General features: G+C 45.8%; 1 protein-coding gene across 3 annotated transcripts in view; it reads right to left on the bottom strand.

Moving 5' to 3' along the window:
• The window catches only part of Mypn (myopalladin), a 115,235-nt gene that overhangs the window by 28,811 nt on the left and 64,461 nt on the right, over window positions 1–21,963 (bottom strand). For all 3 annotated transcript variants that reach the window (XM_076557137.1, XM_076557136.1, XM_006972738.4), the window contains 6 exons: window positions 20,209–20,305; window positions 18,915–18,986; window positions 7,607–7,748; window positions 6,002–6,025; window positions 3,874–3,990; window positions 1,649–2,024 (listed from right to left, as the gene is read on the bottom strand). In XM_076557137.1, coding sequence (XP_076413252.1) covers window positions 1,649–2,024; window positions 3,874–3,990; window positions 6,002–6,025; window positions 7,607–7,748; window positions 18,915–18,986; window positions 20,209–20,305 — 828 coding nt within the window. The remainder of the gene's footprint in view (window positions 1–1,648; window positions 2,025–3,873; window positions 3,991–6,001; window positions 6,026–7,606; window positions 7,749–18,914; window positions 18,987–20,208; window positions 20,306–21,963) is intronic.

Genomic DNA, 21,963 nt, shown 5'->3' with positions numbered 1-21,963 from the left:
ACCTCTATATGGATGCCAGGGCATATGCCCTTCCCTCCCCACAAATAAAAAATTATAATTTTGTTGTTGTTGTTTTTGTTTTTTGTTTTTGTTTGTTTCCAGACAGGGTTCCTCTGTGTAGCAACACTAGCTGTCCTAGATCTCATTTTGTAGACAATGCTGGCCTCAAACTTATAGAGATCCACTTGCCTCTGCCTCCTGAGTGCTGGGATTAAAGGCGTGCGCCACCATGCCTGGCTAATGTAATATTATTTTTAAAGTCTAAAAAGCAAGGAAGATGGGCTGAAGAGATGGCGGTTTCTCAGCGGCTAAGAGCACTAAGAAAACAGAAAGCTGGTGAAGATATAATTGAACGAGGGGGCCGTGTTCCAGCCCCAGCAAGCCCCAGAACTTTGGCCACATGGTTCTGGCTTGAGAGTCAAGGACACAAGAAAGGGACCCATGGAATCTCCCTCCATGACTAAGGAAATCTACTGAGGCCAGTCGGGCGTACGGCAGGGTGAAGACCAAAGTCAATAACTCGAGTGGCACCTGGTGAGCATCTCCCCGTCACCACAGAAGGACAAAGCGCAGGACCCGTTCGTTGCTGAAGGCTTGCTCACTGACATGAAAGGTCTATAGAATTATCAATACAGCTTCTATCACTAACTGTAACGCACGTTATCCCTAGCTGCAATAGATCAACATGCTAAGGTCATGCTCTGCACTTGCTTGGCCGCAGGAGCACTGAACATGCACCTGAGACAGAAGACCAAGACTTCTTGCATCCCGTCATATTCAGACACATGGTGCTGGGTTGTACTCGGCGGAAGCAAAGAACTATGGACACCTACTGAAGAGCGTCTCTAGTGACTGCACAAGCTCCGGTTGATGCAGAGACACACGAGGACAGAAGAAGAGACAAAGAGCACGCTCTTCGGGGAGGAAGTCCAGACATGCTTTAGCTGGAGAACTCTAACATTAGACAGGAGTGTCCTGAATTTAGGTGTCATGTTGCTTGGGTAGAATGTTAGTACCGAGGACGGCCGTGAGGGCGCATCCATTCGCGGCGATGTGAAGATGTACATTCTGCATTGCACTCGAAGTATGTTTTCCCGCTTGGAATTCTGTTTTTCAGCTCTATCTTTTGTCTGGTTTGGTCTGAGGCAAGGTCTCATGTAGCCCAGGCTGGCCTCAGGCTCCCTGTGAAGTTGACCTTAAGTTTTAGATCCTCTTGGCTCCTCCACCCACCAAGTGTTCACAGGTGTGCCCTACTTCACCTACTGCAGTGTTGGGGCTCAAACCCTGGACCTCCTGAATCCTTGGCAAACACTCTAACAACCGAGCTACATCCCCAGCCCAACTCTACTATTAACATTCTTAAATTTAATTTTGTGTGTATGTGTACATGTGTGTGTATGTGTGTGCACATGTGTGTTCATGTGTGTGTATGTGCGCACGTGTGTATGTGAAGGCCAGAGGATGCTCATGAGTGTTGCTTTTCTTCTACCACACGGGTCCCAGGGATTGAACCTGGGTTTTCAGGCTCGTGAGGCAAGCGCCTTTATCCAACTGAGCCATCCCGCCGGCCCCAACCTCTCTGATTTTTAAGGTCAGGCTCCCAGGAGGCTCCCAGGCGCTCCCAGGTATCCATTCTATTTTTACTTACAGTTTGGGTTTGGCCAGGACAGGAGGGGGTTCTTTGACAGGCGAGGACGGCTCTGGGATTCGGGCTTCCGGTCCGTTGTTGAACCTCTCGGGGAAGGAGTCGGGTCTGGCCTGGCTGGCGTTGGCGACTCCACTCCCGGAGGAAGCCTCGTTCTCCACGTCATCTTCAGGCAGGTTGAAGTGCACCCGTAGCCCGATCCTGGAGCTGGAACGGGGCTCATTATGGTTCACCAGGACCCCTTCCAGTTTGGGTTTGGGGGGCGGTTCCTCAGAACGAGGCTCTGGGTTGGGTGGGGAGGGCTGGGGCTCAGTCCCAGCCAGGCTAGTGGTTGAGCTGGCTGGGGGAAGAGCCCCATTATCGCTGATGTCATCGTTTCCTGAAAGGACAATTAGAGACCTTGAGCTGGAGACCTCCCACAGGACTGAGCTGGAACTGTCACCTGGAGCTGGGGTGTGCATACAAGTAGGGAACCATCAGTCCATGGAAAGGCGCATACAGGAAGATGCTTGCCCAAAACAGGCCAAATCTGGAGCATTCAAGGGTGGTGAGGATGTGGGGGAAACTGAATTGAACGTTGGAGTACACAACCGTGCATGTAGTGGTGTGGGATACATGCTTAGTTTATTCAAGGATGTGGGCTTGATTCCCTGGATCCCCTACCTCTGGAATCTAAGAGTTCTTCTGTGTTTTGTTTTGCTTCAAGACAGGGTTTTTCTGTGTAGTCCTGGTTGTCCTGGAACTCACGCTGTAGACCAGGCTGGCCTCAAACTCAGAGAGATTTGTCTGCCTCTTCCCATGCCTCCTGAGTGCTGGGATTAAAGGCATGTGCTACCACACCTGGCTACATTTTGTGTTTTATATGTGTGCAAGTGCCTTGCCTACTGAATTATCTTCCAGCCCCTTGAAGTACTCTTAGGAACTTGAGTAGTTTATATAAGGCCAGGGAGCCGCTTTCTTGGGAAGTGTGAAATGACATCAGGCACCTGGGGAGGCTGTCTGTGGCTGTAAGTGAAATAAGAATTGAAAAACTAGCCAGGAGGTGGTGGTACACGCCTTTAATCCCAGCACTCTCGGGAGGCAGAGGCAGGTGGATCTCTTGTGAGTTCCAGGCTAGCCTGGTCTACAGAGCGAGTGCCAGGAAAGATGCAAAGCTACACAGAGAAACCCTGTCTCAAAAACAAAACAAACAAACAAAAAAACCCAAACAAACAAACAAAAAACGAATTGAAAAACTGGACATTGTCCATAAACTTTTTTGGAGGTGGAGTCTCATGTATCCTAGGCTGGCCTTGAACTCACTCTGTTGCCAATGACCTTGGACTCCTGGTCCTCCTGTCTTCATGTCCCCAGTGCTGGGATTACAGGTGTGCCCCATTAGGGCCTGGTTAAGGCGGGGCTGGAGAAGGAACCCAGGGCATCATGCCTGCTAGGCGAGCGCTTTACCAGCTGAGCTATAATCTCCAGCCACAAGAACATTTTTCTCGTTACTGTTGTTATTATTTTATGTTTGTGCATGTGTGTGTACAGTCATACAGGCATGCCAAGGCAGGAGGGTGGAGGTCAGAGGACAGCTTGCTGGAATCGGCGTTCTTCTTGCGCTGTGTGGGTCTCAGGGACTGAAGTGAGTTAGTCAGCCTTGGTGGGAGGTACCTTTAGCTGCTGAGCCATCTTCTCACCAGCCCCCGGGAACAATTTTCTCAATAATTTAAAATTTTTCAAAGATACTTTATGTGTGAATGCTTTGCTTGTATGTACCACATGTATGCAGTACCCTTGAAGGCCAGAAGAGGGTGGTGGTTAGCCTGGAACCGGAGTTACCGATGGTTGTGAGTGTTGGATATTGGACCCGGGTCCTCTGGAAGACTAGCCAGTGCTCTTAACCGCTGAGTCATTTCTCCGGGCCCCAATTTAAATCTTTTTTTTTTTTCTTCAGCCAGTCTTACCCATATTGCCTTTGCACATCAGACCTTGACTGCATACTTGCCATGGTGAGTAATTTAAATCTTTATGATTCATAGGTGAATCTGGAAGAAAAGATGACTCTGGGCCGGGCCGTGATGGTGCACACTGTTAGTCTCAGCACTGGGGAGGCAGAGGGGCCAGCCTGGACTACGGACTACAGAGCGAGTTCCAGGACAGCCAAGGCTTCACAAAGAAGCTTAAGACAAGCAAACAAAAGGACTCTGACGTTCACACTCACAGTCTGACTGCCGGGGAGCACTTACCTCTCACGTCCAGCTGGGCGATGCTGGACACTGTGCCGTATTTGTTGCTGGCAGTGCAGGTGAAGCATCCGGAATCTTCCGAAAACACCTCAGCGATGACTAACGTGCAGATCTCCTCTGTATGCCAGTAAGACAGAAATGTTAATGGGGACAGAACAGTGAGACTAAGTGACGCCAAATGACGATTCTTAAACGCTGATGTAAGGAGTTGACTTAATTAGTTCTTTCAAAAGAGCTGCAACCGATAACTATTTGATCAGATTGACCCGTTAGGAGGCTGAAAATGTCCAAAGACATAAAACCAACAGCTCATGAAGGTTTTGTGATAATGTGTTGCATATAACACCAGGGGAGCCCTCTAACCACTGAACTACATTCTCCAAAGCTGTAGTGTGGGCGTGCCTCAAACTCCCGATTCCTTGTTCTCTTCAGCAGTTGCCTACGAGGGGGAGCCGGGGACCAGTGGTTACACATAATGCACATTCTGTTTCTACTGTCCATCCAGATGACAGTTAGACTAACAATAGACTTGTCAAAAGTCGCAAACACAAATTAGCGGCGTCAAAGGAAGTGTGTGTGAAACAGAAAAAAACGAATGAAATAGTTTTCCAAACCCCAGTCTCTCATTATTTTCATGGGGAAATTACACAGTGAGATAATTTTAAAGAAAGGCCACAGTTTAAAATCGGGCAGAAGGGCTCGGGGCGGTATATGTCTCAGCGGGAAAGCTCATGCCTAACATGCATGAGGTCCTGGGTTTGATCCCCAGCAGCACAAAAAATTGGACAGTGTATGAATGCTTTGTTGAGGCGGTAACAATTAGCTGATAGAGCAGTAGAAACTCCAGGCGAGAGGAGATCAAAGTGAATCTCCCTTTGTAACACCATAGTCATTCCCATGGATTAGCCTGATACATGACATGAAGTCTTGAGAGTGACAATACAGGTAATTCTCAGACATGACTAGAACCTAAAATTAATACAGTTAGATACTCTCTGAAAACCGGAGAAGAGCAGGGTCATTAAAACGAAATTACTAAAGCAGTAGTATTAGGGGAAGCTTGGCATCTCAGTATTTCGTGATGACTGAGTTAGGTCAACTAGAACCTTCTAGAACAGTGGTTCTAACCTACAGGTTGCAATTTGGGGATCAAATGACCCTTTTACAGGGGTGGCCTAAGACGACCATCAGAAAACACAAATGTTTACATTATGACTCATGACAGTAGCAGAATTACAGCTATGAAGTAGCAAGGAAAATACTTTTATGGTTGTGGGGGGGCGGGGGGTCACCACAACATGGGGAACTGTATTAAAGGCTCACAGCATCAGGAAGGACGAGAACCACTGTTGTAGAAGGAATTCCCAGGAGGCCATGGCAAACAATACTGGTTAGTCCTTACAAGAAAGAACCCTTGTCTTTATTATATGCCCTAAGGTCGAGCATAGGTGTGCAATATGGATGTTCTGTGCTTGCTTCTGGAATATCTGTGCTGTCTGAAGAGAACTGCAATAAAATTTTGAACAATCTCCTCACCCAGAGTTATAAATACAGCCTGAGGGCTCTGGTGTGTACATGACTCGAAAATGCTTTATGGCTCTCGCTTCTATTTTTGGTATTCTCCAAAACCAAGTCAAGAAACAGCATACACATTTAATCTCCATACATTTCTTTCTTTATTTACTTTATTTTGATTGGTTCTGGGGATCAAACCCATGGCTTTGAGTAAGCCAGACAAGTGTTCTCAATTATTGATATTCCCAGCCTCTCGCCCATTAAGTTTGATACACAGAGGCTGTGGGATTGGAGTTGGTGCCAGAGAAATTCCAAGCCCAATTTTGAGGAGGGCATGAAATGAGTGGGAGTAATGTTCAAAGGGAAAACATCCCCAGGAAAATGTTAACGAATTAACTACATTCGTACCAGATATTAAATTTGTATGCAAATTCGAACATACTCCTTCCTGCCCCCTTCAACAATAACAGCTTGAGTTCATTCGGATCTTTCTAGAATTTTTACTTTTCACCTTTCCTTGGCTATTTTTAACAATTTTAGAACAATTACAACATATGTGTATCTCAAAACCACTCATCACATATCAATACGTTACAGTTGGGACGATCTTTACCTGGCTCTGCCATGGATCGAGGTTCTAAAGGGAGAAAAAAACAAAAGGTCGTGAGCGTCTACTTCACTGAAAAGCTGTGTCTCCATCTGAAGCTCCCTGTGGAGTCTCAGGGCCTTGTTTACTTGGGGGTGATGTGACAAGGACAATCTGTCAAGGTTAAGTAGTGACCCAAGTACCAGTGACCTCAATAAGGCCACAGAGGGGCAGGGCAGCTGGAGAACTGCTAACTGATGCTTCCTTTTGCAGCACACCTGGATTCACACAGTGAACATAAGCTGCAGGCTCCCAGACAAGGAAGAATGCCAACGGGAGCCGGGATTCAGAAGGACTAGGATCTATGTATCTATACCTATCTATCTACCTATCTATGTATCTATCTATGTTTCTATGTATCTAGTATGTATGTATGTATGTATGTATGTATGTATGTATGTATGTATGTATCTATCTATCTATCTATCTATCTATAGTATAAGCCACAACATTCACGTGGAGGTCAGAGGACAATGTGCAGGAATCCGCTCTTTCCTTCCATCCTATGGATCCTGGGATCAAACTCAGGTCTTAAGGCTTAAAGGCAGGAGACTTTACCTGCTGACCATCTCACTGGCCCACGGCTTATACTAGTTTTAAAGGTAACAAAACTCGTATATAGCTTAGTGGTAGGGCTCTTGCCTGGCACGCAGAAGGTCCTGGGTTCAATCCTTACTACTGCAAGAAAGAAAAAAGTTATAATTATGGGTGACAAAATGGCTCAGTGGGTAAAGGCACTTGTCACCAAGGCTGGTCGCCTGCGTTCCATCCACAGGACACACACACACGGTGAAAGTGGAGAACTCCTCCTGCAAATCATCCTCTGCCCTCACAGGTGTGCTGTAGTATGTATATACACACACACAGACGCACATACAATAAATAAGTGAAACTCAGATTTAAAATAATAAAAGTAAGAAAATTTTATTATTATGGAAAGATGTCTATGAGCTTTTGTGTAAAAAAAAAAAATCAATTATAGTCAGGCATGGTGGAACATGCTTTTAGTCCCAACACTTGGGAGGCAGAGGCAGGAGAATCTCTAAGTTCAAGCCCAGCCTGGTCGACATAATTCCAGGTCAGCCAGAGCTACACAGTGAGACCCTGTCTCAAAAAGCAAAATCAGTTACAAAATATATATATTTGACTCGTTTTTTTTAATTAAAAATATGTATGGAGAAATCTTGGAGGATATATACCAATATATTAATACAATTTATTCTTGAAGTGATTTTTATGTTTAAAAAATTTAAAAAGCTCTTTTATGTGTATGTGTGTTTTGCCTGTAGGTATGTATGTCTGTGTGCATTGTGTTTGCAGTACCCACAGAGGCCAGAAGAAGGCGTAAGATGCCCTGGAACTGGAGTTACAGACAGTTGTAAGCCTCCCCATGGAACTGAACCCGGGTCCTCTGGAGGAGCCGCCGGTGCTCTTAACTGCTGAGGCATGTCTCCTGCCCCTTTATGTTAGCTTTCTACTATCTATTCAATTTATTGTTAAAAAACAGGAAAAACAAACCCATATGAAACACTTGTTTAAAAATGTAAGACCATCAGAAAAGCATCCACTCACTCTTCTGTAAGATCCTGAAGTCTGGAGAGTCCTCTATTAAGGTCCCTTCTCGGTACCACTCGACTTTCGGGGACGGGGCTCCTTTTACTCTGCACTCGAAGACAACCAGCTGCCCCTCAGAGGCTGACAGGTTCTGTAGCATCTGGGACGAGAGGAGTATGTTATCACCTATGTGCTTGGGGACTGTATCCTACTGCTGGATTTTAGGGACACCGTCTCCACCCCTGGATTCTTTCCACATCTCCTACGTTTCCGACGGCTTCAACTCAGTGAGTATACACAGAGTCTAGTTTGGAAGACAGCACCACCCAGCCCTTCCAGGACTTTCTTCATTATTTCTTGCATTTACCTCCATTTAAGTGCTAATCAAATTTATGAAGCATAGGTCAAACATATTGAGTAAAGATCAGTTTTTTTTTCCAGAGCTGAGGACCGAACCCAGGGCCTTGCGCTTGCTAGGCAAGCGCTCTGCCACTGAGCTAAATCCCCAACCCCAAGATCATTTTTTTAGTAATTTCTATTTTCATTTGTTAGTTTTCTTTTTTCTTCTTTTGTCGTTCACTCCTTTAATTTTTTTCAGTTCTTGTCTAAACAAAACTTATATTTTGTGCCTTGCCCTGACACATTTTATAACCCTTTTCTAGTGATGTGGGCTGCATAGAGACACACACATCCCTGCAAACAGTTATGAGTAATGCCTAACACAAAAAACAATTAACCTACTTAAAAATATTACAAAGTGGGGTGATTTTGGTCAACGGCAGAGTTTTGTAGATGACAAGGTCTTGTCCCAAAGTCCAAAGGGCAGGACTCTGGCCTGACCGAGCACAGCAGTGGCTGCCAGGGGGCGCTGTAGTTCAACATCACTATTTGGTTTTTTCTGTGGTGCCAAATTTGCTGAAATCCTTCGTGACCTGAATAACACCGAGTGGTTTATGAATTAGTAAAAGTGCTACTGGACTGAAAAATCTAATTATTCCTCATTTCCCCAGTACATCTTATAATGACAAGGTAGAAGACAGGCAACATCCACGTGCTGAATGCAATGTGCTCTCCCTGACCTCTGGAGAAAATTCTGTGCTAAAATGTCAACTTTGGTGCCTATTGAAAACCGGAGTGGCAGTTCAACATCTCTCTGGAATTAGTATGTAAGGGGATTTTCATGACTTCTGAGGTAAACAAGTCAGAAAATCAAGTCAACAACCCTCCAATAAAAATAGTGGTGGGAAAAAAACAAAAACAAAACAAAACAAACAAACAAAAACCACAGGCATGGCAGCACACACCTTTAGTCCCCAGCACTCAGGAGACAGAGGCAGGCAGATCCCTGTGAGTTCCAGGACAGCCAGGACTGTTACTCAAAGAAATGCTGTTGTCTTGAAAAACAAAAAACAAACAAACAAAATGGTGGTGGCAGAGGGATTGTGGAAATGATATTTGGCACTTCCATAAGATGGATATATGGAGAATGAAGTTAATCTACGCGTTCTAACATGGTGTGTGGCTCAGTTCATTTGCTAAAGCAGTTCTCAGCAGGGGTCTTCGAAGCACTCTTGAAGAAGGAAGAACCTTCTAGAGAGGCTGTTCAGCCAAGACTCCCACAATGCCACAGTGCAGAGTAGGCCTGCTAATGTCTAGGGTGGGAAAGAGAAGTGTCAACACTCAGGAGGAAGATAACCAAAGGTTATCTTACAAGCCACTTAGAAAACGTTGTTGAACACCTGTCAGAATGGCTACGATCAAAAACACCAATGACAGTCAATGTTGGAGAGGATGTGGAGCAAAGGGAACACTCCTCCACTGTTGGTGGGAGTGCACACTTGTACAACCACTGTGGAAATCAGTATGGCGGTTTCTCAGAAAATTAGAAATCGAACTACCTCAAGACCCAGCCATCTCACTCTTGGGCATATACCCAAGGAATGCTGATTCATACCATAAAGATACATGCTCAGCTATGTTCATAGCAGCACTATTTGTAATAGCCAGAACCTGGAAACAACCTAGATGCCCGTCAACGGAAGAATGGATGAAAAAAATGTGGTACATATACACAATGGAGTACTACTCAGCAGAGAAAAATTTGCAGGCAAATGGATGGAACTAGAAAAAATCATCCTGAGTGAGGTAACCCAAACCCAGAAAGACAGTCATGGTATGTACTCACTCATAAGTGGATTCTAGATATAAAATAAAGAACAATCAGACCACAGCCCATAGAACCATGGAGGCTATATATATATAGCATGGAGGTCCCTAGGACGACTGTGGCTTATAATAAATTTCGGTTTTACTCAATTATTGAAAAAAAAAATAGCCAAATGAATGGAAACAAATGAACTATGAACTATGAACCAAAGGCTGAGGGGCCCCCAGCTGGATCAGGCCCTCTGAATAGGTGAGACAGTTGATTGGCTTGATCTGTTTGGGAGGCATCTAGGCAGTGTGACCAAGTCCTGTGCTCATTGCATGAGTTGGCTGTTTGAAACCTGGAGCTTATGCAGGGACACTTGGCTCAGTCTGGGAGGAGGGGACTGGACCTGCCTGGACTGAGTCTATCAGGTTGATCGCAGTCCTGAGGGGGGGGGGGGCGGGGAGGACTTGTCCTGGAGGAGGTGGGAATGGGGGGTAGGCTGGGGGTAAGAGGAGGGGATGGGAGGGGGCAGAACAAGGGAACCCATGGCTGATATGTAGAACTGAATGGTATTGTAAAATAAAACAAAAGGAAAAAAAATACAAAAAAAAAAAGAAAAAGGAAAAAAAAGAAAAAGTTGTTGAAAGCCCGTCATTATCCTGCAAATGGTAGAGTTTTTGTTTTTTCTTAAAGTTTATTGCATTTTTATGTACTGTGTGTTTATGAGTTATGAGTATCATGGCCCACAAGTGGCTATCAGAAGACCACTTGCAGGGGTTGGTCCTTTCCCTCCATTATGTAGGACCTCAGGGTCAAACATAGGTCATCAGGCTTGGAGACAAGCGCCTTTGCCTGTGGAGGCATCCTTTTCTTTTCTCTTTTGAGAATATATATTACGTTTATGTGGGTGGGTGGAGTGGCCTCTGAGGCACCAGAGCCCCTGGAGCTGTAGTTACAAGCTGTTGGGAGTTGCCTGATGCAATCCTCTGAATCTGGACCCTAACCGCTGAGGCATTTCTTCAGCCCCCACAGCTGAAGACAGCTTGCTGGGTTTGCTTTTGTGTTTTCAGATAGAGTGGCCTGAAGCTTGTTGGGTAGCTGAGGATGACCTTGAACTCTTGATCCTCCTGCCTCCATCTCCTGAGGCCTGGGGTTAGAGACATGAACCACTATGCCTGGAAAATCTGTGATCTTCTATAAGGAGATGGCCCGCGTGGCTCCCCATACATTCGGATGACTTAAAGCCCTTAGGACGCAGTGCAGAGGACGCTTCATTTATCACAGCCGTAGATCTCAGGTGTCTTCTAATGGTGTGGGACTGATTTTGGATCAAAATGTGTCTCCCCCTGCCCTTTCCTGGATGGAGATGGAAGAGAGGGGGGTTGGGGGGTGGGAGCAGGGAAGGGGATGGGGGAAGAGACTCGGAGGAGAGGATGGGGCGGGGGGGTGGGGGGGTGGGGGGGTGGGGGGGAGGCTGAGGCCAGGATGTAAAACAAATAGATACATTTAAAAAAATGTGTCTTCCCAAACGTTCACACGTTGGAAGCTTGTTCCCCAGTTTAACAGTGTTAAGAGGCAATGGGACCTGCGTTACCGGCTCCTTTTCTCTTTATTTCTTTTTCAAAACAGTTGTTATGTATGGTGTTGGCCTGAATCTATGTCTGCCTGGTACTCAGGGAGGCCAGAGGATGGTATTGGATCTCCTGGAAAGGGGGTTAGGAATGATTACAAACTGCCACGTGGGTGCTGGGAATAGAACTCAGGTCCTCTGGAAGAACAGCAGGTGCTCTTAACCACTGAGCCATCTCTCCAGCCCTCTTCTTTCTCCTTTTAAAATCCCGTCTCCTGTCTGGATGCAGGATTCTCTCTCCTCTCTCTCTTTCCGACCATTGTCTAACCATCCTCCTCAACATCTTCACCAGAGCTAAGCCTGGAACCCCCAAACTGTAAGATAAACACACCTCTCTCCTGTGGAAAGGACCCAGCCTTGGGTAGTTTGTTATAGTAACAAAATACAAGCAAATACACAGACGGTGCCCATGCTGATATTCCGATCCCTCCCCTTGGCGCCGCCCTGTGTCCTGAAATAAAAGTCTCTTTTTAAGGAAAAACTCCGCCCATTTCTCCTCTCCCTCTGCTCCCACGGGGTGTGTACCACTCGACCCCGTTCCGGTCTCCCTCCCTCCCTCCCTTCCTTCCCCCCCTCTCTTTTTCCCTCCCTCCCTCTTTCTGTCTCTCTGTCTCTTTATCTCTCTATTATAATAGACTTTCCACGCGGATGCAGTGTCTGGGTTGTGCACGTCCTTCCGCCACCCCACTGCCCTGCTCGCCAGCCCATCTGCCCAGCATGCTTCCCTGCACTCTCGGGATACCCACGGGGGTCCCCGGGGGTAGTAATATATCCTAACAGCCCAGACTCCGATCATGTTCATCTCAGTTCACTAAAGGTGAGGAGGAGGATGAATCAGTCAGTCCTCAGCTGAGGAAGGCTGAGTTAATCTTTACTGGAATTATGGATCTGAACTGAAGTCACTAGAGTCAAAAGTCCACAGCCTCCTGAGGTAAAAACAGTGTCCAAAGTACAAATCTGCCACATACAGATCATCTTGGAGTTCATTCACTACAGACCCGACCGTCTGGAGGGTCTCCGTGGCCAGCCAGCAAGGGGCCATTGTTTCTGTTCTTCCTGAAGCTTCCAGAAATAGAAGTATTTGCCACAGAATAAATCCAACCATGTGCCTGCTTTGCCCCTGGCCTGCCTCTGTCGGGGGTTATAAAGGTGGGTTCCTGCTCAGAGGTTCTTGGCTGGCAGACACAATGCGACGATACCTTCAGAAACAGTATGCCCCTTGTTGGTTAAAATACATGAGCAGTTAGGAGAACTTGTTCTTGCAGAGGACCTGGGTTTGATTCCCAGCACCCACATGGTGGCTCACAACTGTCTGTAACTCCAATTCTAGGGGATCCAGTTCTAGGGGATCAGACCTTCTTGGACACTAGGCATGCATCAGATACATATACATATATGCAGACAAAACACTCATACACATAAAATAAAATACATAAATATTTTTTTTTTTTTTTTTTTTTTTTTTGGTTTTTCGAGACAGGGTTTTTCTGTGTAGCTTTGCGCCTTTTCCTGGAACTCACTTGGTAGCCCAGGCTGGCCTCGAACTCACGGAGATCCGCCTGCCTCTGCCTCCCGAGTGCTGGGATTAAAGGCGTGCGCCACCACCGCCCGGCAAAATACATAAATATTTTAAGAGTAGCTCCAAGGTTCATTTTGTTATTATTAGGCTGGCGTTGGCCCGGGAAGGTTTACTGATATAGACCAATGGGAAATGGCGATATGGCTCAGCAGGTAAAGGGGCTTGCTACCAAGCCTGAGGATCTGGGTTCAATCCCAGGACTTTCGTGATAGAAGGAAAAAACTGATTCCCCACAAGTTCACAAGTTGTCCTATGACCTCCACACTTGGGCTGTGACGTCTACAACACACACACACACACACACACACTGAAAAAAAAAGTAACAAAAAACTAGACAGAAGTCCCTTGGTCACTTGGTCGTCACAGGTACCCCAGCAAAGGTAAGTCTCTGGGTTTGGTGGGTTAGGAAGAGGGACCCTGCAGTCCTCAGAAATCTGGACCTGGCTGCTGGCCCAGTTATTTCGGGGTTTCCTGCCTCTGCTGTTATATAATGTGGTGCTCTTCAGATTCTCACTTCCCCTGCCCCCTTACACTCTTCAAATTACTGCTGAAGCAGCCAGAGCCGGGGCTGCCACAGCCTTGAAAACTCGCCAGGGCAGCTGCCATTGAGTGGGAGGCGACAGGAGCAAGATTCTAATTTGGTCACCTCCCCCCCCCCTCCACACTCCAGAAGTGTGAGTGCTGTGCTCTTGGTAAGCCACGTGAAGTGTTTCTGATGTTGTCAAGAGGAGGAAGGGTGGTCTCGCACCACACACGGAGTGTTTCAAAACACAGGAGGGCTGGCGGGCCTCTCAGTGGCGAAGGGCACTCGCCGTCATCCACACTGGCAACCTCAGTCCCACCCCTGGCGCATAACAGGGTCGAGGGACAGAACCGACCCCTGGACCGTGCTTCTAATCTCATGCACATGTTGTATACACCCCAACCCCCAATAAATGAAGAAATCTAAAACAAAACTAAAAGACACCAAACGTAGAAGGTGGGCTAAGGATGTAACTCAGTTGATCGAGAGGCTGCCTAGCCCTGGGTTTGATTGCCAGCACAGTGTAAACGAAGTGTGGTCACGAATACCTGTGGCCCTGGCATCCAAGAGGACCAAGAGTTCAAAGTCAAACACTGCTACTTACAGAGTTCGAGGTCAGCCTGGGCTACATGAGGCTCTGTCTAAAACAACAACAACCATGAAAGTGTGGCTAGGGACGTAGCTCAGGGGCAGAGCACTGGCCTGGCATTCTCAAGCACCTACTCAATGCACCACAAGAAAAGGAAGGGGGCACAGGCACCCTCTGTGAGTAAACCCGTAGGGAACCCCACAGTCCGCTCTCAACCCTGTCACCGTGTGGCCGGGCAAGTCTCCTTTTCACTCAAACCTCCTCTAAAAGGAAGGTCACCCAAGAAGGGAAAACGGGAGTTACACAAAACCCTCCGGTCAGTGCTTTTGAAAAATGACGGCTTGCCGTAGTTGGCAAATGCTTTCTGGGGCTGCATAGAAAGTGAGTCACAGGAGCCATGCAGCCTGGAGTCCCTGAAGAGACAAACAGAGACAGAATAACCTGGACAGACGTATGCAAATCACCTGCTCTCATTGCTCGGTGGCGAAATACCATCCTTGGTAACGGTGACTCAGAAATTCGCTAATGACACTGGCAGTGACTGTGACCTCAATCCTGCCCTCACTGACGGGGACTAACGCAAGCACGCTGCGGCTGATAAATCTCTCTGGAATCTGAACCCCGGCCTATCCTGGTGCCCCGTGTCCCTGGACAATCCCATTTATGGAGGCAGGAGCTCACATTCAGAGGGCAGAGAAAGGCTTCTCACAGTTTGCGTCTGTGTACCAAGAGCTGGTTTCCCACCAGCAGGCTAATATTTTTGTAGATTTCACCGTATCTGATGATCAGTTCATTTTCCCATTTTTATTTGTCAAAAGCATATGTATCTGCCAACCAGAATATCTAATCAGAGAGAGGCACTCACAGTCACCTCAGTAAAGCAGTTAAAATGGATGCTTTGATTGACCTTGGGAATTAAATATAAAGAATATTAAAGGGTCCTATCTGACTGGCTCTTTCTCTCTCCTCCTCCTCTTCTTTCTCCTCTTGTGTTGAGGGCTAAACCAAGGACTTTGCACTTTCTAGATAAATACCTAACCACTGAACTACACTCTGAAACCAGACTTAAAAAGAAAGAAAGAAAGAAAGAAAGAAAGAAAGAAAGAAAGAAAGAAAGAAAGAAAGAAAGAAAGAAAGAAAGAAAGAAAGAAAGAAAGAAAGCTTTCGAACTTAGTTTTTGAGACAGGGTCTTTCTATGTAGCCCAGGCTGGCCTTGAACAGCCTCCTTCTGTCTCAGCCTCCTGATTGTTAGGATTACAGGCAAGCATCAATGTGCCAGACTTCACCTTTTAAACTTCTATCTGCCCATTACACATAGCTTTCAGGGTGATTGGGAAAAACCTAACATACAAAGAGCTTTACCTGTGAGGAATGTACAAGGCATGTGCTCTGGGTCATAAGACTCTTTGCATACTTAAGATTTGGAACTTAGTGGTGGTGGGTGCCGAGAATGAGCAGGAAGGAGACTATTGGGACCACCAGGGTATTTGGTGGTTCAGCTACCTTTTGAGTCGGCACTGTCTCTAACCTGTGAGGAATGGACGTGACAAATGCTTTACTTCTGTGACACTTTTATGCTGTCTCTTAAGGCTAGATGGCTTAGCAGTGTCAATAAGAGATGACAAAAACAGGTCTGTTAACTGTAACACACACAGACACACACACACACACACACACACAGTGCATCCACAATTTCTCTTCATAGTCTTGCATCTACTAAATCAGAACAAGTATTTTCCTACTTTCAGTCATTTACAACAGTAAGGCTGAAACACCAGAGGCAGATTATTAAATGAATCTAAAAAATAAAGAGTTATCTTATTCACTCAAGGAAATGTGCCTAATCAACGTGGAAATGGGTGGACAGGGATTATTCTAGACTCTGGGATGGATTTTGGGAAGCCGTCTTGGATGATCTCATCCAAGATGGCCAAACTCCTCGTCTAGGACAGTTGTGGCTCTAGCAAGAATATCAGTACTGCTAGAAAAGACCACATTTGCCATTTTTCCTTGAAATCAGGGTTCCTTATCCTTGGGCAATCTGGAGATTTGGGGTTAGATGATTCTTTGGGGCGTGGGGAGGGTGGCGGGGAGGCTAGCACCCTGAGCACTGTACTGTGCTTAACCACATTTCCAAATGCCATTGGCACAATCCTCTCATGTGACAACCAAAAGTGTTTCTAGACATTACCAATGACCCTCGGAGAACAACGTCAACCACAATTAATATCCATGGCTCAAGCCATATTTTTTTTTTTTTTTTTTTTTGTTTTTTCGAGACAGGGTTTCTCTGTGTAGCTTTGCGCCTTTCCTGGAACTCACTTGGTAGCCCAGGCTGGCCTCGAACTCACAGAGATCCGCCTGGCTCTGCCTCCCGAGTGCTGGGATTAAAGGTGTGCACCACCACCGCCCGGCTAAGCCATATTTTTTATAGAATAAAAAATTTCTTGGGGCTTACATTTGCTATTCATACGAAGAAGAATATCATGAAGACAAATTATAATATAAAAAAAATCGAGTGTGACTTATTTTTTCATTTTTTTTTTTTTTTTTTTTTTTTTTTTGGTTTTTCGAGACAGGGTTTCTCTGTGTAGCTTTGCGCCTTTCCTGGAACTCACTTGGTAGCCCAGGCTGGCCTCGAACTCACAAAGATCCGCCTGCCTCTGCCTCCCGAGTGCTGGGATTAAAGGCGTGCGCCACCAACGCCCGGCGTGACTTATTTTTTCACCTTTGAGCTCACTGTCTTGGGCAACAGCGTATGTTGCACATAGAAAGAATCATAGTCTTAGACGTGGGAAAACTTGTTTCTACTCCTAATTTCTCCATTAACCAGTCCTGGACATTGGCTGAATTTTGGTTTAATCTCTCTGGCCCTCCCTTGGTTTTTATCCTTTGTAAACGAGGATCTCTAACTGAATTTTCCAGTTCAAAATACAAACACTGGGTGATTTAGAATTTGGTGACTCTATAGTTGCTAATACCTCAGAATAGAAGAGCGAGCTCTTTGTCCTAATCCAGGCTTCATGTTAAATCTCCTAAAATCACTTAGCTCTGTTTCCTTGAGCACCAGAGGCAAGTCCCACAACCAGATCCTCCTGAAAGTCAGGGCACATCTCTAGAAGAACAAGTAGTCAGAATCTTGTCAGCTGATTTCCAGGAGTGACTGTTTAACAACCTTTAGAATGGCCATAAAGGTCAGTGTGGCTAGCAGTGAGTACATTTCCCTGATGATAAGAACTGTCTTTAGAAACCTGAGACTTGGGGCAAGAAGGAATCAGGTAGCCAATGGCCTGAGGAACAACATGCCTAAGTTTTCTTGTCACTATTGTGATATGTATCTTTACAACAGTAAGGCTGAAACACCAGAGGCAGATTATTAAATGAATCCAAAAAAAAATAGTTATCTTATTCACACAAGGAAATGTGCCTAATCAACGTGGAAATGGGTGGACAGGGATTACTCTAGACTCCGGGATGGATTTTGGGAAGCCATCTTGGATGATCTCATCCAATATGGCCGAACTCCTCTTCTAGGACAGTTGTGGATCTAGCAAGAGTTATCAGTATCTCACCCATGATTCTCCATCGGTGAGAAAGCCACAGTGCAGTGCTAGGAAACACAAAGGGAATGTGAAAGACTTCTTCTCCTGGAAATGGATGGAAGAGCAGGCCTAGAGCCTGATAGACAAAATGACGGCTGCATTTCAACAAAGCAGTTCCATGCTCTGCTCCTCGGCTGGGGCCGTGATCCGGCCTCTCCCCAGTCTCCTGGGTCCTCCTTGCCCTGGCATGATGCCTGCACCCTAAATGTGAGGCCCACTCATGATGCCAATGTGCGGCCTTCCTGCTCCTGGTCTGAGGCCACCCATGGGAGGCCACATGCCCATGATGCCTGGGCCTCCAATGAGGAGACCTCCTGCTTGCCCTGGGATGGTGCCCACTCGGCCTGGCATGACTCAGCCAGACAGATAAGAGCAGGAGGGCTCTATCAGTTTTGTGTTTCTTGTTCTGTTTCACCAGGCGATCATGGTGCTGAGCCCGAGTGTTTTCTAGCTGCCTGACAAGGAAGACTTCCCCCTTCCTAACGGAGAGAACAGTTCTGGAGGGGAGCAGTCGGGTAAAAGGTGCAGTTTGCAGCTGGGCAACGGTAAAAGCACACACCTTTGATCCCAGCACCCAGGAGGCAAAGGCAGGCAGCTCTACATGAGTTCCAGGCCAGCCTGGTCTACAGAGTGAGTTCCAGACCAGCCTGGTCTACAGAGTGAGTTCCAGGACAGCCAGGGCTACACAGAGAAACCCTGTCTTTTTTTTTTTTTTTTTTTTTTTAAAAAAAAAAAAGGCACAGCTTTCACTTGTATTGTGAAATATAAAAATAAAATCATCAACTGTTTTAGTTGAAAAAAAAAAGCAAAGAAAAAAAAAAAGAAGAAAAGAAATCTGAAACTTGGAGAGGGGCTGGGGATGTAGTTTAACTGACAGAGTGCTTGCCTAGTGCACCCAAGGCTCTGAGTTCAGTTCCTAGCAATGAATAAATTGGGTATAGCAGTATACACCTGTAATCTCAGCACTCAAGTGGTTGAGGTAAAGAGGATCAGAAGTTCAAGGTTATCTTAAATTACATAGCAAGTTCAAGGCCAGCCTAGGACATGTGAGATCCCATCTCAAAAAGTAAAATAAAATAAACCTGGGACCAGACATGAAACCATAGAAACTACCCAAACACAGAAACCCTTAAGCCCTCCACTGTACTTCCAAAAGACAAATCCTGAGATCAAATCAGAGGCTCTTAGGTCCTTTGTCTGGGTTCCCTGGGGTTTAAAGCCCCGACAGAAAGAGAAGTCTTCTTTGATTACCTTGGTAAACACTGGAGCTGCGATGATTGGCTTGCCATCAAGTCCTTGCAAATAGTTGGTGGGACTCTGACACTGTAAGAAGGGAAGCAACAATACATTCATTGTCACCAAGGTTGCTGCGCGGACAGGCTGAGATAACAAATCTACAGACTTCGCTATAGAAAATTAATCTCAAATCAAAAGACCAGTGTTTTCTAAACTCATGAATCTTAGACTTGAGATTGTTGATTGAGCTGATTGCATTTCTTCTGAGGTCAGGCTAGCTGTAAAGTTACACTTCCCTCACACCGTATGGGTCCAGGTAACCAGCCCTAATCTGAAGAGGGCTCATCAAGTCCCTGGGGCTACACAAATCACTGTTTAAAGACCAATGGATTTGGACTCAAAGTTGACCCTCTGCATTACCGAAGAGGTTAGATAAGTAATCCTCAATATTTTTTAAGGCGTAGATCAATACATCAAAATATATTTATTTAGATTATCATTGACATGCTGCAAATACATTTAGAAAGTATAATTTCATGTTTTAAAGTACATGCATACATGAATATTTTTATATATGAATAGAAAGTGCCTGGAAGTCTCTCCTAGCAATGATTACTATTGATATCTGAGGATAGGGGTGTAGAGATACAAACTTGACTAAATTTGGTGGGGTTTTTTTTAGATTTTATTTTAGTTTTAGTTATATGTATAGGTATGTATCTCTGTTTGTGCACACACCTGTAGGTGCCCATGGATGCCAGAAGAGGCAGCTGGATCCCCAGGAACTAGAATTATGGTTGATTGTGAGCTGCCCAAAGTAGGCACTGGAAATTGAATTTGGGTCCTGAGCAAAAGCAATACTCCATCTTCACCACTGAGCCATCTCTCCAGCTCTGATTAAAGTTTTTACTTTATATGCTTCTATACATTGAGTGTTTTACAATAAACATTATCATCAACTTGAAAGGGGCGAGTCTTGTTTATTTTTCGAAAAAAACAACTTCCTGCTTGCCTTAGGAAGTAGAATTATTCCAAGTTCCATGGAGTAAAGTTAAGATGTACACCCATTGGTTCACATATGATTGGCACTTTTTACGAAGTGGGGGCCCCAGAGACTAACTTGTCAAGGATCCCTTTTGCCTACGATGTTTTCCCAAGGAGCAGACTAGGTTCCCAAAGCCACCGGAAGCCATGAGCTCGTGCGGCAGAAGGACAAAGCGGTTATGGTAACGACAGATTACAACAGGGGAGCGTGACCTTGCCACGCAAGGTGGTCATGGTCACTTGGGTTCGACCTAGCTTCATGTACCTGCTGGACGGTGGACACTCTGGGCTGGCCTTGGGCTGCTGGAGGAATGGCTGCAGAGGTGGCCGGAGGAGATGACAACTCCTTGGACTTCTGGATGCTGAGAAATTATTAAAATATAGATTATAAAACAGGACGATAGCTGCTGGTCAGCAAAACCAGTGATGTCAGCACTGCTCACAGCCAGATCTATGAAGTCTTTGACAGTATTCTACACGCATTCAACAATGTTTCGTTGCTACACATCCTCTTGGGCAATACACACACGAAGATGACATTCTTAGCCTTGGATTCTTTGCCTGGGGTACAGCCAGTGAGTCAGATGTACCAACAGTGACCTGAGATTCACAAGCCCGGGCTGGAGATCATTTTTTAAGCTCCATTTTGCTGCCGCTCTCTCTACTGTACTTCTCATTTCTTTTTCTTTTCTTCGTTCCCTTCCTGCCCCCTCTCCTTTCTTTATTTTTTTTTCCCTTTCTTTTTGGAGACAGGGTTTCACTCTGTAGGCCAGGCTGACCTTGCAGCCACTCATCTCTGCTTCTCAAGTGCTGAGGTGAAAGGTCTGCACCACTAAATTTCTCTCTCTCTCTCTCTCTCTCTCTCTCTCTCTCTCTCTCTCTCTCTCTCTCTCCCTCTCTCTCTCTCTCTTTCCTTTCTTCTGTCTTTCTGCTGGCCTTGAACTGGCTATGTAGCTGAGGGGGACTTTGAACTTCTGATCCTTTTGCCTTTGCCTTCTGAGTGCTCAGATTGCAGGTGTGAGCCACCATGCCTCTTTTATGTGGTACTGGAGAATCAAATCCAGGGCTTTGTGCACAGGGGGCACAAGTACCATCACCCGAGCTACATCCCCAGCTCCTCCTCTTTCCATCTGGAGCAAGGAAAAAATAAAATAAAGAGGCCCGGATTTATACATCTTTATTTCTGCCATTTTGCACTGGCGTAAAGTAGATTTATCCTGAAGACAAGCTCTTCAAATTTATACAATTTAACTTAAAGAGAGTTGAACCAGGAAGTACTCTTGAGAAGGATGCGGAAGGAAAACTAGTTTTGTGAGCGAGGAAGATAGAGGTCTGAGGATCTGGCCAGAGAGCCTGGCAAGAGAGAGAGCCTAAGGCAGAGGGAAAGGCAGCCCTTTGGGTAGAAGATTCTAGTCGGCTGAAAGAACACTGGGAAACAGGAAGTGCTGGGCTTAAAGGGCCCTCAAGATCTTGAACATGGGCCTTTCACCTCTGGCCCTTGGGGACACATGACCACTCACAGTAGGCTACCCTTTCTTTGGTTTAGATACTGCCTCTCAGTTTCTTCAACCCTAAAATGGGTGTATTGCTGTGGGACGGTCTGTATGTCAAATGTGTTGCTCTGATTGGTCAATAAATAAAACACTGATTGGCCAGTGGCCAGGCAGGAAGTATAGGTGGGACTAACAGAGAGGAGAATGGAGAGAACAGGAAGGCGGAGGGAGACACTGCCAGCTGCCACCCTGACAAGCAGCATATGAAGATGCCAGTAAGCCACGAGCCACATGGCTAGGTATAGATTTATAGAAATGGATTAATTTAAGATGTAAGAACTAGATAGCAAGAAACCTGCCACAGCCATACAGTTTAAATAATATAAGCATCTGTGTGTTTATTTTATAAGTGGGCTGTCAGACTGCCGGGGCTTGGCGGGACCTGGAGAGAAAACTCTCCAGCTAAAGATAAATAATCATTTATAGCCTGTGAGTCTTTTAGGAGGGTTAAAGAGATAACTCCCATC

Source organism: Peromyscus maniculatus, chromosome 21 (assembly GCF_049852395.1).
Source record: "Peromyscus maniculatus bairdii isolate BWxNUB_F1_BW_parent chromosome 21, HU_Pman_BW_mat_3.1, whole genome shotgun sequence".
In the NCBI taxonomy this organism is placed as follows: Eukaryota; Metazoa; Chordata; class Mammalia; order Rodentia; family Cricetidae; genus Peromyscus; species Peromyscus maniculatus.
The sequence above is the reverse complement of the archived record's forward strand: the minus strand, read 5'-3'. Positions and strand labels throughout refer to the sequence as shown.